The sequence below is a fragment of the Xenia sp. Carnegie-2017 genome, unplaced genomic scaffold (assembly GCF_021976095.1).
Source record: "Xenia sp. Carnegie-2017 unplaced genomic scaffold, XeniaSp_v1 HiC_scaffold_24, whole genome shotgun sequence".
In the NCBI taxonomy this organism is placed as follows: Eukaryota; Metazoa; Cnidaria; class Anthozoa; order Malacalcyonacea; family Xeniidae; genus Xenia; species Xenia sp. Carnegie-2017.
This window is the reverse complement of record NW_025813487.1, coordinates 11,446,759-11,464,079: the sequence shown is the minus strand read 5'-3', so window position 1 is coordinate 11,464,079 and position 17,321 is coordinate 11,446,759. Positions and strand designations below refer to the sequence as shown.

The 17,321-nt window shown below is 35.3% G+C and overlaps 1 protein-coding gene and 1 long non-coding RNA gene across 2 annotated transcripts; one reads left to right on the top strand and one right to left on the bottom strand.

Annotated features, from left to right (window-relative positions):
* Positions 1 to 2,739: 2,739 nt before the first annotated feature.
* On the bottom strand, positions 2,740 to 7,299 carry LOC124451289 (protein FAM189A1-like). Its single transcript, XM_047001911.1, has 4 exons — positions 6,961 to 7,299; positions 5,861 to 5,917; positions 5,207 to 5,536; positions 2,740 to 4,106 (listed from the first exon to the last, which is right to left on the bottom strand). Exons 1-4 carry the CDS (start codon positions 7,138 to 7,140, stop codon positions 3,249 to 3,251), a joined length of 1,425 nt encoding a protein of 474 aa, XP_046857867.1. The 5' UTR covers positions 7,141 to 7,299; the 3' UTR covers positions 2,740 to 3,248.
* Positions 7,300 to 10,749: 3,450 nt separating this feature from the next.
* LOC124450416 lies at positions 10,750 to 11,360 on the top strand. The gene is made up of 2 exons (XR_006949971.1): positions 10,750 to 10,782; positions 10,935 to 11,360. It is a non-coding gene; the product is annotated as an uncharacterized LOC124450416 (long non-coding RNA).
* The last annotated feature ends 5,961 nt before the right edge of the window (positions 11,361 to 17,321 follow it).

Below are 17,321 nucleotides of genomic sequence, written 5' to 3'. Positions count from 1 at the left end.
TCGCAATAAAACAAGATAATAAAATATTATATTTTACTAGCACGTGAAACTAGGATTTGGGGACAAGAGCTTAAATTGAAGCAGCTCGCTCTTCGTCACGTGGCCCGAATATAAGCACACTATATACAATACTTTCTGTTATAAACTATTTAAAACGCGTAAAATTTGCGACTATTTTTAACCAGAATCGAAGAGCAAGTTATCATTGTAACTCACAACGGAATGTCTCCGCCTGTAGTGCATGTAGTTGCATATTTTTCATATGTGCAACACTCACTGGTATGATCGGAATCTTAGTTCACTCTCGTGAACCTACATTTATATCGCGTTTCCTACTTGTCCTGTCGATCAAGCTAATTAAATCACATTATCACTGGAATGGTTTAGTTTGACCAGCGATAAAATAACTGTCATCCCCAACATTCCCCATTGATAGAAATACAATATCAGCGCATGATTAGGTTTACATTTCAAAGAAAACAACCTTTTACACATGTAAGATCTTTCTGCCACTTACCTTGTTTAGCTGCATAGCCGTCTGTCTCATCTGCATGGTTTCTTGCCGTGGCGTATAAAGCTATGAACGTGATCACTAAAATGAGTAACACCAAGACAGCTAAAAGCAACAGCACTTCTCGCTTCTTCGTCTTCTCTGACTGAAACAATCCGGGTTGTTCCATCTCAATGCTCACAAATGTCTTAAGACCTTCTTCATTATCGTAAGTAGGGTTTTCATACGACATTTTCGTTGATAAGGGAAATCAAAATGACGTTTTGATAACTGCAAGTCCTCACCTAGAGCAATTTTACAACGCAAACACACCGTGAGCCGAAATGCGAAAACATTCATCGGTGAAAATTTGACGAAAACCCATGTCGCAGTATATTTTTCGTTGCTGTTGATTATACGTTAATCGGTGTTGGGGCTTGACCTACGATGAGTAATTTTCTTCAACACAAGCATAGAGCACATAGATTTGAGCATAGACACGTTTACTTTGGTGATCAGAAACCAGTTTTGATGCATGCATGCTCAATGTTTTCAAAAGCGCTTACGTCTGAGGTCTTAAAATGTGTCAATCCTCATTAAAAACAAAGTCAGTGTCGGGCTGAAACTGGTTTTGAACAACTGAAAGGGGTTTATTGCTTTGGAAAAAACGACCTTGACTTTAAAATGGTGGTCTGGTTGGAATTAATCGAAGTCCCGAGAAATTATATTTGCTAAAATCTCCATTGCAACATAGATTTAGCGATCTCTCACAAAGAATGAATGGGGTATAATGTACAAGACCAAGGAAGAATTGACAACTAGGAAGTACAATTTGTACGCAGTAAGCGAGATGAGGATTTATTGAATGAAAAACGCTTGCTAACTAAGTGTGAATTTTACCTTTACTTTAAAACAAATACTTCAGATACAAGCAAACCTATTTCAGCAGTTCCTTCGCGCAACTTTGAAATGGACGTACTTAAAAACAGCAAATCGATCTGAGAAATCGCACCATATGGACAGTAAGGGGCTATCAAGAAATTCAAACGTTCCAAAAAATTTCATGAAATGAGAATGGAAACAATTCTTTCGTCACACAATATCGAAAGTTTGAAATTTTGGAATGTCCAATAATATGAAACCCGATCCCCGATGTGGATGTACTTGTTTTAGAATAATTACTACAAATGTCAGCATTCTGTCGGATTAAGCTACATTGTCCGTGAACTTTCGGATGTAAACAATGTACTTGCATGTAAAAAGGTAAATATATGGTACGAATGGCGTTCTTCAACTACACAGCAAGTATGCTGATGACTGATTCTGTCAATGCTAACTTCGATATGATCCGATCCGAAGCGCTTTTCTATCGACATCACGACTATAAAAAGCTCTTTGATATCAATCCTCGTAAAGAGTCAGGGCCGACTAATGACCTTTGTTGCTATTAATCAGTAGACATTTGGAAAAGTATGTTGAAGTCCATATTCAAATATTTTAATTTAAAAATACTAGGAGATATATGGACTTCAAGGAGCCTTCAACTCAGTTCTGAATTCTTGATAAAAGTAGTTGGCCAGCTAGGGAATTTGTCGGGGTCTTTGCAGACTTGTGCACGGCATTGTGAAGCCCATTTTTATCGACTAAAATTCAATCAGAGAATGCTCTATGATACAGTCACAAAAAGGTCAAAAATTTCAGAGAGGTTGTTGCCCTAATGAGACAATAGCAGAGTGTGGCGTAGTCAAAGAGAAATGATGGTGGAATCCTGACAATGTCATGACTGTAAAACTATTTGGAAAAGATTAGTCAAGTCTGTGTGTTCATCGGGAATTTGAAAAACCATTTTGTCATCCATTTATCCTTTTTCATTGCCCATTTGTTGCGGCATGGAGCTCTCTCATATAATGGAGGAAGCTTCTTATCTCCTTATTAACGGTCTTATGGATATTGCCGTTTGCTGATTACTTCGAGTTTGCTTTAATTACTTATTTCTGAAATATCTCCAAATCAGCCTTGATTAAGGTTGGAAAATTTTCTATTTTCATGCAGGGTATTAACAGGGTATTTTGCTAAAATCATGATTTCATATATTTTAGCAAAATTCTTGCCATCGCTGAAGAAATTACTTTGCCAATAAGTACACAGAGAGCGTGCATGATTTTTAAGTGTTGAGTGAGCTTTTCAAATACAGCCATTAGTTTCCGAAATCTACGTCTTAGCAAGGATTCAAAAACATTAAAAAAAGATAATCTTATTATATTTAATTTCGCAACACATAACCTAACCTAACCTAACCTATATATATATAAGATTTAAATTAAAAAACGTTATTCAAAATTCTCTCAGTACTTTCTGCACACCTTCCCTATAAATTTAAAATACACGCAATCACGTAGAGGTTACACACAACACATACGAGAGTACTACGTTTTCTTTTCGCACATCACGGCCACCCTACAACGCAGTTTCCCTTGAGAAAGCCGAATTTGATTCGTTATTCCCAACAGGGGCGACTTGAGAAACATCCTCAGAGACTGTGGATGAGTTGATTTGCAATGAATTACAATTTGGACTATTTGTGAACGTTCTTGGCTTCACATGAACGTTATTAGTGCTAGCATGACCAAAACCTCTTGGCAACTCGACATCATCGTGCGCTTCACACCCAACAGTCGTCAAAGTAGCTTGATCGATACGGGAAAATAACGAGATCTCCCCTTGTATTGGCGGACGCTCTTCATCACAGAGTGGTGCGTCAATCGCAAGCTTTGTCGTGTGACTTGGGGCAAACTGGGCTGCTATTTGCACGTGGTTTTGTCCACAAGGCAGCATTGTAGGAATCAATGGTAACAGTTCCAATGACTCCACTCACGTTTCGGATCCAAGGATAAATAAGAGGGGTGTTGTGTGCTCGAGAACTCTCGTCATGCAGACAAAAGGCACTCTCCGAATGCATAGATTCGACAAGCTGTACCCACGAATGGCGTCTCATTTGCTCGTAGCAATGAGACACAACAGCATCAGTAGTGACACCTGTCATAGGAAGCGAGGAAACGCGTGCAGACTCGAGGCCTGTAGTCTCCAACTCCGATTCAGTCGAAATAGAAGAGATTGTCTCACTGACACAAGTGTTGCGAACTGATTGACTGACTACATTCGCACCTTGCATGTCAGTGTTCCTCCCGAATTGAGAACTCTCTTCAGCCTCACTGGAGCCTGATGTTGATGCACGTCCTCGAAAAATTGTTCGTTCAATATAATCAACGCTTTCATCGGAAACAGTAGCCGTCTGAGTCTGATAAGAAAAGCGAAACGCAGTAGGTCCTAACCTTTCCCACGATATGCCGCGATTGCCAATACTGAAGTCGGCGTTTAGCAGATCACGACGATCTGCAATCGACGGCTCACGTGAAGTATATGGAGGTGGAAAATCCACGGAATCAAAAAGCTTCGGAAGTCCATTTCGGTTGTTGCTACTCGCACCTCGGGATGCAGGACAATACAGGAGGTGCACAAGGCGGGAAGTTGTCTGAAGCGTCGATAGAAAAGGCGACCAGTCATAACGATGGTCGTAATTGGAATGAGGGGACTGCGCCAATCGAAAAGCACAATTCTAAACGAAGAAAGCGTGTCAAGTTAAAAAAGCAGACGAAACACTTTTGAAAACTGACAACCAGATCGAGTGCCATGACGAAACTATTAGATTTATTCTTCTGTATATGTTTTCTGAATGGGACGTAAGTATTTACAATATTAAAATCATTTTACTTATATTGTTGTAGCAACGTAAAAATGGGTTTTACACATCAAGTAGCTACCGTACGTACTGAGCTAAATTACAATATGGTGCATATACAATTATTTAAAATTACGCATTATGTCTTCAAACATTTCCAAAGTCTAACATTTAACTTATCTATACTACAGGGTGTATAAAAAAAAACTGAACAGATAGGAAAACATCGCTAAAGTTTGCAGCGCGCAAGATCTGCAAGAACCTTCGATGCAATAGCTAGTTGGACTTCAATGAATCACATGACAGAAAAAATGTCGCAAAAGGAGCAATTTTTAGAGTAAGAATTGTGTTATCATGAAGCACTATTAAAATAGCTTGTGCATAAAATGACAAAGCTAACAAGAAATTGGAACACATAGGGTTAAAATATGGCACACAATTTTCAAGCCTACGAACTTCCAGAAATTTGGCCAAACCGTGCATAAACGCTAGGCATCCAAATTGCGGATTGTTTCGTGTTTTTCTCTTTTAAACGCCATTTTTCATTAAAACCTTCATCAATTATTCATATTCCGATTGAAAATTTACGCATAATTTATGAAGATTATAACAAGACGGAATTTAAAGACGAAAAATTCCTAATAATTCGCAATTTGAAATAATTCGCACCCGCGAAATTTCCTAGAACTTTGTTAGCTTAAACAACATGTGTCATATTTTTATCCAATGTGTTCTAATTTCTTTTTAGCTGCATCGTTTTCTTGCGTAAGCTATTCAAAAGTGCTTCTCGGTAACACAATTCACATTGCAAAAATTTTTTTGCGACAATTCTACCGTCATTTAAACCAATGGAAGTCTAACTACCTATTTCCACCAAAAGCTTATGAAAATCTTGCGCGCTGATGACTTTATCGACGTTTTCTAAACTGTTCAGGTTTTTTCATAGCGATGTACAGTACGTAGTTAATAAGTCTTACCTGGCTATAACGACTATATTGTGCACCCAATGTACAACCGACCAACGTGACCACTAAACACATCAGGCAACACAAGACATTCGAAATGCAGAGACAGTACATTATGTCTATGAGAAAACCGTTTAGGGCATCACAATTCCGTACACTTGGGAACTTATACCTAGGGTCGTCGCAGGTATCGTTCCCAATGCAGCACTGACATGCATGTTCAAATTTAACTTCCTGGCAATATGTGATGGCCTTTAGGAAAGTCGCTGCATCCCCAGTTAAGACAGTTGCCACCAGGCAAATGACCACGCATGCAGTGGACAAAAATGTGTATATACCGATCTATAGAAGTAGACAAAAACAATCATTCATTCAGGAAACTACGTCGTATTATTGTTTCACAAAACAGATAAAGTCATCGGTTATAGAATTTACTACAATGCAACAGAAAATATATTGATCATGAGTTGTTTTTAATATTGACTTGCCAATGCATAGCTTAGAAAGATTGCCATGCAATTTTCTCATTATGGGCCTATGATATCATTTTATATGAAGCTACCTGTTACTTTACATATGGCTAATCTTAGAAGTCAAAATGATAACTTTCTCAATTTTAGGAGAAAGATGTCCTTTTCCCCATCTTACATAGATAAACATGCTTACCGACACAATAGATAACTGCTTCCAAGTCAAAAAGCCAACTGATCCAGTAAAAAGAGCCTGTAGTTTAGAAAGATTGAAGAAAAGCTAAATTAATGATGCATGTTTTAGAAATTTATGTTCCTATGTCTGCAGTAATTTTAAATGAAAACTGGAGGACAACAAAAAGGTTTCATGACACAAGCAGCAGGCAAAAAAATGTATTAAAATATTCACAGCAAGGAGTGCCATTACACAACAGGTGCAATAGAGCTGTGTTCTGTTTATTGGCATATAATTATATAACCTGTAATTTGTCTATTTGAAACAACCTCCTTGGCTTGTGAATGTAAACAACTAATGTTGGTTTTATTTAAATCTATTTTACGAAATAGTTTAAGACTGCCCCTCCAAATCCTTACTTACCAGCATGCCTGACCCGAATCATAACCTTATTACTAATTAATAACCAAGTTAGCCTGATTATTGTTGAAAGTCTTTATGGCAAAATAATCTTAAAGTATGCCTAACTCATCCCAAGTCCCTTCTAAGGAAGTTTTTGATTAATAAACTGCTGGAATCTTATAAATAAAATGATTACAAGCAGACAGTAATGTAATGATAGGCAGATGACAAAAGAAGACAATGTGGCCTACACCAAAATTATGGCAATGTGCCAATCTGAACTTAGGACTGCTTCAAATTAAAACATGAGTCATACAAAATGTAATAGATTAAGCACACAATGGTAATTTTAAGCCATTTTGGCCAGCACGTATATGATGCATATTTGAAATATCAATAAAAACTTTACAATGAAAACTCGTGACGTTTTCAGTATTTGCTTTTGTATACATATGAGCAAATTAATTGCATTTGAGAAATTGAGAGATGAAGCCAAACAGAAATCACGATATGTAAAGAAAGGTCGCAATTATTTTAAATGACTTTCGACGTGGAGGAATCGAAATGATCAGCAAGACGGGAAATTTTACCGATTCTTGAATTGCAACATCCAATATCGTCAATGCTAATCAATGAGTCAGTGTTAGTTTATACACGTATTAATAACAATGTTTGAAAACATAATAAAAGTACAATGGACCCGTAATATGAAAGCTTACCATAAATCCTGCCCAATAAGGCGAGGAACTACGTATTTTTGAAGAAGAAGTCGATGCAAACGCGGTAAATGACATCCCGATTATGACAGCGCCAAGACCGACTTGAAAGGAGCTCAGTAGGACGATGCCGCGACGAATTTTACGCTCTCTTGGTGCCGTATCTGTCGTTTCATCCTCCATATTACAGCTAAAAGTTACGAATGCAAAATAAATTATTTTTCTGTTTAAATTTCAATCTAAACTTTGTTTTTTAGTGTGTGGCACTAAGGCAGAATCATTGCTCTGTAACTTATTTGTTTTGGCTATCACTCCAGTCACACGCAGATCCTTGATGGCGATCTGTGTCGAATTAAATATAACTGGAAGGCTACCTTCTGATATATCGGTAACACACGAAATGAAGCCAAAATTTTGCGTGATCTGACCTCCAGACACGCGTTTCTGGTAGTCAAATCACGCGAGTTCGGCCTCGCGATGCGTGATTGGAAGGAGTGAGTAAAGAGTCTGAACGAATAAACTACATGTTTTGGCCAAGCTTTAGAAAGGAAAATTACTGAATTTATTTAGTTTTGCTGCGTTTTCTTTTGATATTAATACAGGAAATTTAAGTTTCTTGCCGACCAAATAATTTTTTACCCAGAAGGCTTACCGATGGCAAAGGATTGTGCTCGGATATTGGCGAAAACTTTCAAATGTAAAAATCCCAATGGGTAAGTGTTTATTCATTGTATTCATAAAGTGTTTACACATTAAATATATTCATTGTTAAACAAGATTAGCTTATTGAGTCGGTGCCTGTCGCTTGTTTTGCCTTTATTTACGATCTCCCTCGTATATTTTTTACCGTAGTTGAAAAGACGCAGTGTGAAATATTTGTCTGCGATATGCTTTGTCAGTTGAGTGCTGTGATCGTCTTCAATAACAGCCTCGTTAACACCATCTTCGTGATCTCTGAATAGAGGAAAGGTCGATTCCAGATTAAAATGTTGGCAAACTGCAATAATCATACTGTTCTTCAACTTTGCCCTGTTACTAATATGCTGATTGTCGTTGCCTGTCACCGTTGCTTTGAAAACGTGTTCGTAGAACTCTATACAACGATACACCGCTGTGGATGGAATCTGTAAACCACCGTTGTTCACGAAGTTGACGAAAGCTGACGCTTTTCCAGCTTCATGATATTTTGTGGCAGTATAATCATGGTCATCTACGGATAACGATTTTGGTAAAGGACAAAGGCATCGTTTGCATTCTGGGCAAGATAAATTGTTGACTAACTTCGAAACTATGTATCCTGCAATATAAAATATAACGTTCGAAATAAATTCGCTGTTGCCTTCTTGGAGATGTTGCACCATTGCATTAATTTTATTGTCAGTGTCTTGGGCAGCAGTTTCTTGTGACTGATTATGTAATGTGGGTGAATGTTTTCAAGAACCAAGTTGGGCCAGTGCATTGCGTGCAAGCTTTAACATATGGCAAGGGTCAAGAATTACAAACACATCTTCGCCAGTAGTTGGATGGGTAAATGAAGACCGCATTTCATCATATGTACCGTTAAAGTTGCAACCAAGACTTTCAAATGTATGAAGATTTACAGCAGTACCATCAGCTGTTACAGACCATACCTTTAAACCTGCCTTTGATGCCTTTTCAAGACATTGTATTACCAATGATGCTTGGTCTTTACCATTGATTTTGTCAACAAAAAGTACCCAACGGGCATTTCCAATGACTTCTGGTGCCAACTAATAAAAATACTAGTGCCTCAGAAGCCAATTTCTCTGTTTTATGATTAGGAGTGTATCTCCAAGATTAACAAACCCTGAATACTGGTCATCTTCTGGATTCCATATTGTTTGTTTTCGTATTGACATTGCATCAATAACCAAACAGCAGTCTCTGGAATTTGGGAAGCAGCAACTTCATTTGATAGTGATTGGAATGCATCTTTAATGAAACCAGGGTCACATTTCATGGACAGACCATTTTTCATCAAAGATGGATTGGGTAGTGGAACAATGGATCGAACATATTTATAAGCTTTTGGAGAATAAAATATAAAGTAAGTGCAAATTCTTTGATTTCATCAGAGTATCTTCTGCCTGAACGAGGACATTTTAAATTATCTCTAATATTGTATAAAATCCCAACTGAGTATCATTGAAAGTGGACAAAAGACTTTCTGCCTCTTTTGAATTGATCACCAACTTATCTTTTAAAATCTTGACAACTTCACCCATGGTTTCAACCTTTTGTTTTGTGCGTCTCAGTTGTTGTTGCAAGTTTCAATTTTTGTTGAAGCTTATTTTTAAACAAATCTCTTTTTTCTTCTGTAGATGTTTTGGAGATTTTTTTGGGTGGAGAAGTTTCATCAACGGAATCAGAGGTAGCTGCAAAAGGTCTTTTATTTGAAAGCTCGAGTCTATTCAGCAGTGCGTTTGAGTGGGTTGTAGAAGTTGAAACATTTTGAACATGCAAGCTATTGGACATGGATGGTATGGCATACTTTTTTAGTCGGCATTTGCCATTTTGTGAGGGGGGGACAATGTAGTCAGTTAGTTGAAAATGGTCACTGCATATCGATGTGCACTTTTGCTGTCCATGGTACTTCAAGATGGTTTACTTGTTGAACAAAATGCTCCCATAATTTTATGGCTGCCTTGTTTTCATGGGAAATCTGTAATACATATAAATATTCATGATCTAGTATTTTAAATATTATACTTCCAGTAATTTCACTACAAATCCTTGTCCAGTTAAATAAAGTTGTAAGCCCTGTACTAACAATATGATACCAGTTATATCTACTTTACACTTTTACTGTGAAAAGTATTATTTTATTGCAATTGTGACCAGCTGAAACAAATAAATACTGTATATGACTAAACTGTCAAAATATAGAATTTATATATGTTAGTATTTAACTGAATTTTATTAAAATTTCATTTTGTAGTTGAAGCATGTTTAATCTTTCCAAATTGCAGTTTTGTTTGATGTCATTTTTCAACTTATGTATTGGAATTTTACCTGTGAAAAGCAACAGTTTCTGCACCTATGTGGTGAGAAATAACCCTGTTCCTGCACCCAATTATCACACATGTAAGTGGCATGTTTACTGAACAATCCTGAATACTTATCTTTGTCCTAAAGACGACAATTATGCAGTGAAAAATAACTTTTGTTTGCAAAATCAAGGAAATATACGCTCTAACGTTAAAAAAAGGACTGGGGTGAGAAGAAGCTATACTTGTTTTTCTTCGTAAATATTACTTTAAAACATAATTTTGCTAACGTTCTGTTATGTTAATGTCATTATTGGTTTAACGTTTTTTAAGAAATTTTTAAAACAATACCATGCAAATTTGCAAGATGTCAAAATCGCATTTGTCGAGGCTTGTTAAGTTTGTTTTTTTTTTCAAAAAAGGCACGATTGCTTGATTGATCTATTACCGTAATCAAACTTACTATAAATGACCTGGAAAATTTACATTTTTTGCAATTTACTTCCAGTTTTTTTTCATAGTTTTTGCAAAATCCGCTGTCAAAATGACTAAAACACTGACATATTTTGTTTTGGTCGTGTTTATCACAAGCGTGGAAAGACTGGGAACGATACTGTCGACTTAGGCTTCAAATTTCCGGGCGAAGGTAGCCTTCCAGTTATATTTAGTTCAATGATCTGTGTGTACACATTGAGCTCTATAAGACCTGGAGGGAAAAGGGGCCTGGACGCTAATAATTTATAGTAATTTGGTTGACGTTTCCTCCAGGTCTTATAGAACTCAATGGTACAGCAGTTCTCTCACTGTCTTTTGTAAGGTCAGTGGCTTTTACCCTTCCGCGCCATGTTTAAAAAAAGTTTCTTGCTGTTGCTGAAATTATTATTAAAAATATTGTATATTATGTCGATTTAATAAGATTTATGGCCTTGCAGCGAGTTTTACTTGCCTAATAAGTGATTTATTTTGAAGCTCAGCAAAGATGTAGGCGACTATCGAAGAGTTTTAATAGCCACTGCAGAATCTTCCATTGTCCAAACAAGGCTTTAAAATAGTATGGTTTGATAAAGATAAGGAATAAACATTAACAGGTTATTTATGATAAACTTAAAGCTTGACCATTTCATGAAAATACTTCTCAATATTTGTGTTGATTTACATGTTTGCCAACATTCATTTATTCAGACACAAATCAATAAACGTATGAGTTAACATTGGAAAAGTCTTGGGTCAATACAATGACCCGATGTAGGTATTTACGCACTCTTTTAGATTACTCTGCCACAAAGATATCCAACAATAATCAGGCTAGCTATGATTAGAAAAAGGTTCGGGTCTGGCATGCAGGTTAATAGGTTTATGGTGGGGTATTCTAAAACTATTCCATGACAATTTACCATACATTGTGATGCAAGGTCAAATCACCAAATGATTTTTAACCACCCTTCAAATCTATTCTGTCTCCAATGAACCATGCAAATAGTTGACTATGTGTAAGAGATTTCCATTTTTTCCTGCTAAGAAATATTTCATGATTTCATTAGGTTCAATAAAAATGCTGAAAGACTGAAGACAAGTCAAGATCAAGGTTAGGAATTGTGTCAGTCATGAGGATTAGTAGTTAGGTTAAAAGTGGTTTGGAGTAGGGTTTATGTATGTGTTGGAAATGAAGTTTTGCATATAATACAGTTTAGGGAATATAAATTATAAACAGTTTTGTAGGAATTGAAAATTGAGTTATGAAGCTTAAGCTAGAGATATGAAGTTTAAACTAGATTTACCAGTTGTGAAGAAATGGCTTCTAAGGTAAAGAATAGGATTGTGAAGCTAATCAGTCAAAAGAAGTTTTCTATATGGCAAGGAAGATGGTTGTGAAGTTCTCTTTCAAGGAAGATGAACTAAGAAAGCATGTGCTTGACATAATTTTAAAATATACAGTCATGCAGTAGGAATACAGCATGTTTTCTTGTACAAATCAGGCTGTTGTTACTGCCAATATGCAGTATAAAGTTTATTGAGGGTTCATATTAAGAATGTATTTCAATGTGCATTGTAGATTGTCATGTATCAACATAGGCACTGTAAAATATGTTACATATCAAATATGATACAAAACTCATTTCCTGTCAGTTAAAACTTCTTTATTTATTTCAGCAAATCAGTATAGGGCTGATAGTTTTGTCTCATAAGTCAAAAGGTCTTTCCTATTCACAGTTTTGGTTTAAAATTTTCAAAAGTATTACAGAAAATTTTAAAATGCTACTAATTTTTAAGAATGTTTAAAAATACTACCTGATTGAATAGCAAAACACTAAATATAATTACAAATTGTGATCTGCCCTTTTCAATGTATTCTGATTTAATTAGTTAGAAATACGGTCTGCTTTATGGCTAGATCTTGTCCTAATCGTGGTGTTAGTCGCCATGATTAGGACAAGATGGGAAAACAAGAAATTTCTAAAAATGTAAGAGAGAAATGATCCTTACTTGATCTTTAGGAACAATACACAATGGAGGTTGTTCGAGTTGATTAAGTTGATGTGCAAATAGACTAGGTAAATGCACTTGAATTTTGTTGGTGGGAGTAAGAGTTAGGTTAACAGTATTATATACAATGAGCAAATTCTTAGTATGCATCTACTCTTGAGTGGTCAAGTGGTGTAATTAATGTCTGTCACCAAGGTGATGCTTGATTCAATTCCTGGTCTGGGTCAGAGAATTGTAAGAAGGGTGAGGATGAAGTAGGGCCAAGACGTGCTATCACTGTTAAAACTATTACGATTGAGTTAAACAAACACTAAAAACGCCAATCAAGATTAAGAAAGTTTTAGTAGTGTTGAGACTTAGGGTCTGATTACAAGAGCCCGGATCTTAGATTACATGTGTAATTGTGTAATCAATTACACTGATATTTATAAAACGATTTTCATTGTTATACGATTTTTAAATGATGTTTAAAATGAAAATAACCATAAAATTATCAGTTTCTGGTTCTATCATCTACAACACCTTAGAAAATCACCATCGCTTTCGATCATATGAATTTTTACATTTTGGTTGACTTCCCCTTGATGATTTGTTAGCAATAAAAACCCCTGGAACAACTATTCATTTTAGCTGTCTTGAACGCGAGTGAGAACATTTTCAAAAATTTCTCCACGGTCATAGTTCCATTTCTTGTTGTATAGTAGTCATAGATAACGACTTTGACTGTTTATCAACACGTCCAAGTACATCTGCAATCAATGAGAAGTCTTTAGGTAACGACAAAAACTTAACAATACTTTTCGTCTTCACCAGTTGATGCTGGCACCAAATTTACTTTGATTTTCACAAACACAATTTTTAATTTCGTCATTCTTGTTGGCTTCGTGTAGTCTTGTTCAACTTGACAACTTCGTATAAATGAGAACTGTTTACCATGACGCCTCGTAGTTTTAAGCCCAAAAACTTAAAATGCACATACAACTATTTTTAGTTTTCTATTCTCAAATAGATTTTGGATAAACAATACAAATGCCGTTTACAGAATTTGAATAACTTTTCTCGTTTTTGAGTTATCTCTCGGCAAAGATGCGAATAAAACCTGAATTTCAACGTTTTGTAAAAAATGTCGAATATAAAGTAGTCCCATGCCGTGGCAGGACTTACTTGTGACGTCATTTAAGGAACACAGACTGACTGCCAAAACAACTACACAGTTTATGCATGTAAACAAACACAAAAATGCCAGATCGATGTGTAGTTTTTGGTTGTTCTAACGTAGCCAGTTCGGAGAAAGTCATTTCACTTCATCGCATACCATTTTTTAACGACGAAAGAAGCGAAGCTAAGCGTAGGAGAAAGCGATGGGTCAACTTTGTGAAAGCTACTCGCGATAAGTGGCTCCCTAAAACTACGTGAAATTGGCACCATATTGGGCACAACCATTGAGTTCTATAATAACTGAGCGGCTATCTTTACTGGGGCGAGGTCGCCAAAAATGGCGGCCAACGGACGTATTTCCGCTGAAATGATCGCTTTGCAGAAAAATAATATTCTCGACCTCCCCTGGTGTATATAGTAAATTATAAAGAATTTTCAAAACCAACACGATATCGTTAGTTCCATATTCTGTGACGATATCTTTTTGGCATTTCTTTATAATGCCAACACTTCAATCGTTCAATTGTTGGATGTCGTAGTTTCCACAAAAGGAACATATCGCTTCTCACAGGTGAGGTAGTTGTTTGTTTTGTTAGTCCGTCAACGATTGAAAAGCAATTATACATGCACTTGAAAAGCCATAAAATACATTTTTGATCATAATTTATCATCATTCCATAGATCGTAATTTTTAAGACTGACTTGAACGCCAAATATACTGATGTTTTCCTGTTTTTGTCTATAAAATTCTGCATACTTTTCTGTCATTTGTTAATGCATGAAATCGTAAAATTTACCTATCTATTTGCAAAATAGTTTCCCTAAAGCAAAAAAGACCCTGCACATTTTGCTCTGTGAAAAGTATCAAGAAGAAATGATCAGCCCCAACAGTACCCATGATTTGGAGCAGAGCTTGTTATGTTCTATTTGCTGACAACATGCAGGGAAGACCAAGAAGTAAAGATGACTGGAAGATGTTATTGACCAGGCAGAGTCTTAAAAAAGTGATAATGCTGTAAAGATAATTGATTTATTGTCTGCCTTATCCATAGTTATTTAATTTGATCATGGTCAAATTCTATGGATGGAGACAATGGATTCACTAATGATGCCTTGAATGCTTTGAAGTAAAAGTTCATGAACCAAAAAAAGATGGCAAGAAGGTTGTTTGTTTTTGATGCTTAATTAAATGTCAATTCACAACATATAAAATGGAAAGGCCATAAAGTTTGTGTCTATGTAAACATTTGTACTGAGATTGATGATGACTTGATGCAGATGTGAAGCATTAAACTGAATAAGCCATTGGGTTTTATATAACATAATGTTTAAATCATGTCATATCTTTATCAAAATATTTTAGTTGAGTGTTGTTTAAATGTTACTAATATCTAATGCACTATACTAAAGCATTAAAGATTCAGTGATGAAACCTTTAAAATTACTGTACTGTATATCAAAATGTGCTACAACTTTACAAGTATTTGATGCAGTTGCACTTCAGAACATCACAAAAGGTTACTTAAAGTAATTTCTATACAATATTGTTTGTTTTCATTTACCAAACCTATGCAGACTTGAGTCTTTTTGAAATTTCATGTGAAACTCAATTACAGAAAATCCGTAAATATCCAGAGATTTTATATGTACTTTTTTAAAGAAACAAGTAAAAATCCTACAATTGTGGCGAAAAGCCATTGCCCATTGCATGAAAAGAAGAAAATAGCAATGATAACAAATAAGCTAACTTCTCTCGTGAACCGTGGAGATGAACTATGATATACTTTTTTGTATAGACTAAAGAGTTTAATCGATCAAACAAGTTTGACGCTGGTAAGAAAACGACGCATATCTGCATTCATAGATGTGTAGCCGACATATAGCTCTTTCGTCGATAGTTATAAATACATCCTCGTAGGAGCCGATAACTGGAAAGCTAGGTTGACTCGCTGTTACGAATTGTAGGTTTTTAACGTGATTTTCATCAAAAAATTGCTTGCCAAATCCCAAATACACACGTACATTTTCCTCACTTTTCCTCAGGAGTGGGAAATTGTGAAATTTTCGGAAAAGCGGTCAATTTCGGTAAATCTCAGCGGCAAAGGACGAAATCCGCCATTTTTTTGGCGTCATCAGATATCTAAGGCCGCGCTTGAGATAGCCGCTCCAGTTATTATTGAACTCAATGGGCACAACATTCAACACAACATTCATCACAACATTCAACACCACATTCAACTAAAATTTATCATTCAAAATGATAAATCGAAAAATCGTCTTTAAAACACGTTTTCCATCAAATAAAATAGTAAAAAACAATTCTTAACTGTTTATTATTATTTTACTGTCTTAACCATCACAAAAATGTATAAAAGTCAAGAAATTGAAGAAAACACTAAGATTTATATTACAGTGTACTTCCATTTCTCTTAATTAGCGTATGACTTAAAACTACACGGTAGAATTTTTAAACTTGGCCAGAATATAGATAATTATATTGCCTAAAATATATCCAAAATCTGGAGAGTGCACAAAAATAAATGATAGAAAAACATCTACAAAGTCGGATGACACGAATACGCGTAATATAATATTATATAATTAACTTCCTATATCCAGGTATCTTTGCAAACAAAGGCCTATAAATAAAAACTACACGGTAGAATTTTTTAAACTTGGCCATATTGTTGATATGTTTATTCTCTAAAATATAACCAAAATCTGGAGAGTGCACAAAAATAAGTTGTAGAAAATCATCGGCAAAGTCGGATGACACGAATACGTAATATAATATTATATAATTAACTTCCATATCCAGGTAACTTTGCAAACAAAGGCCTATAAATAAAAACTACACGGTAGAATTTTTTAAACTTGGCCATATTGTAGATATTTTATTGTCTATAACATATCCAAAATCTGGAGAGTGCACAAAAATAAGTTGTAGAAAATCATCGGTAAAGTCGGATGACACGAATACGCGTAATATAATATTATATAATCTTGCATAAATAAGTTAAATTCCGATTCTTTAACAATTAAAGACCTATAAATAAAACTACACGGTAGAATTTTTAAACTTGGCCATACTGTTGATGTGTTTATTCTCTATAATATCCAAAATCTGGAGAGTGCACAAAAATAAGTTGTAGAAAATCATCGGCAAAGTCGGATGACACGAATACGCGTAATATAATATTTAATAATTAACTTCCTATATCAAGGTATCTTTGCAAACAAAGGCCTGTAAATAAAAACTACACGGTAGAATTTTTAAACTCAAGTATATTATAGAATTTTATATTTTCTAAATATATAAAATTTGGAAAGTGCACAAAAATATAAATGACAGAAAAACATCGGCAAAGTTGGATGACTCAAATGTAATATAATCTTGCATAAATAAGTTAAGAATTCCGGTTCTTTAACAAACAAAGACCTATAAATAAAAACTACACGGTAGAATTTTTAAACTCAAGTATATTATAGAATTTTATATTGTCTAAAATATATCAAAATTTGGAAAGTGCACAAAAATATAAATGCTAGAAAATCATCGGCAAATTGGATGACACGAATACGCGTAATATAATCTTGCATGTGATGAACAGTTGTTTTATTTTGCTTTGTTGTGACGTGCGTGCATTTCACGTGATTGAAATTTGGGATTATCACAGAAGGGGAGTTGTTGTTGAAAATAAAAAGAATTCGAGA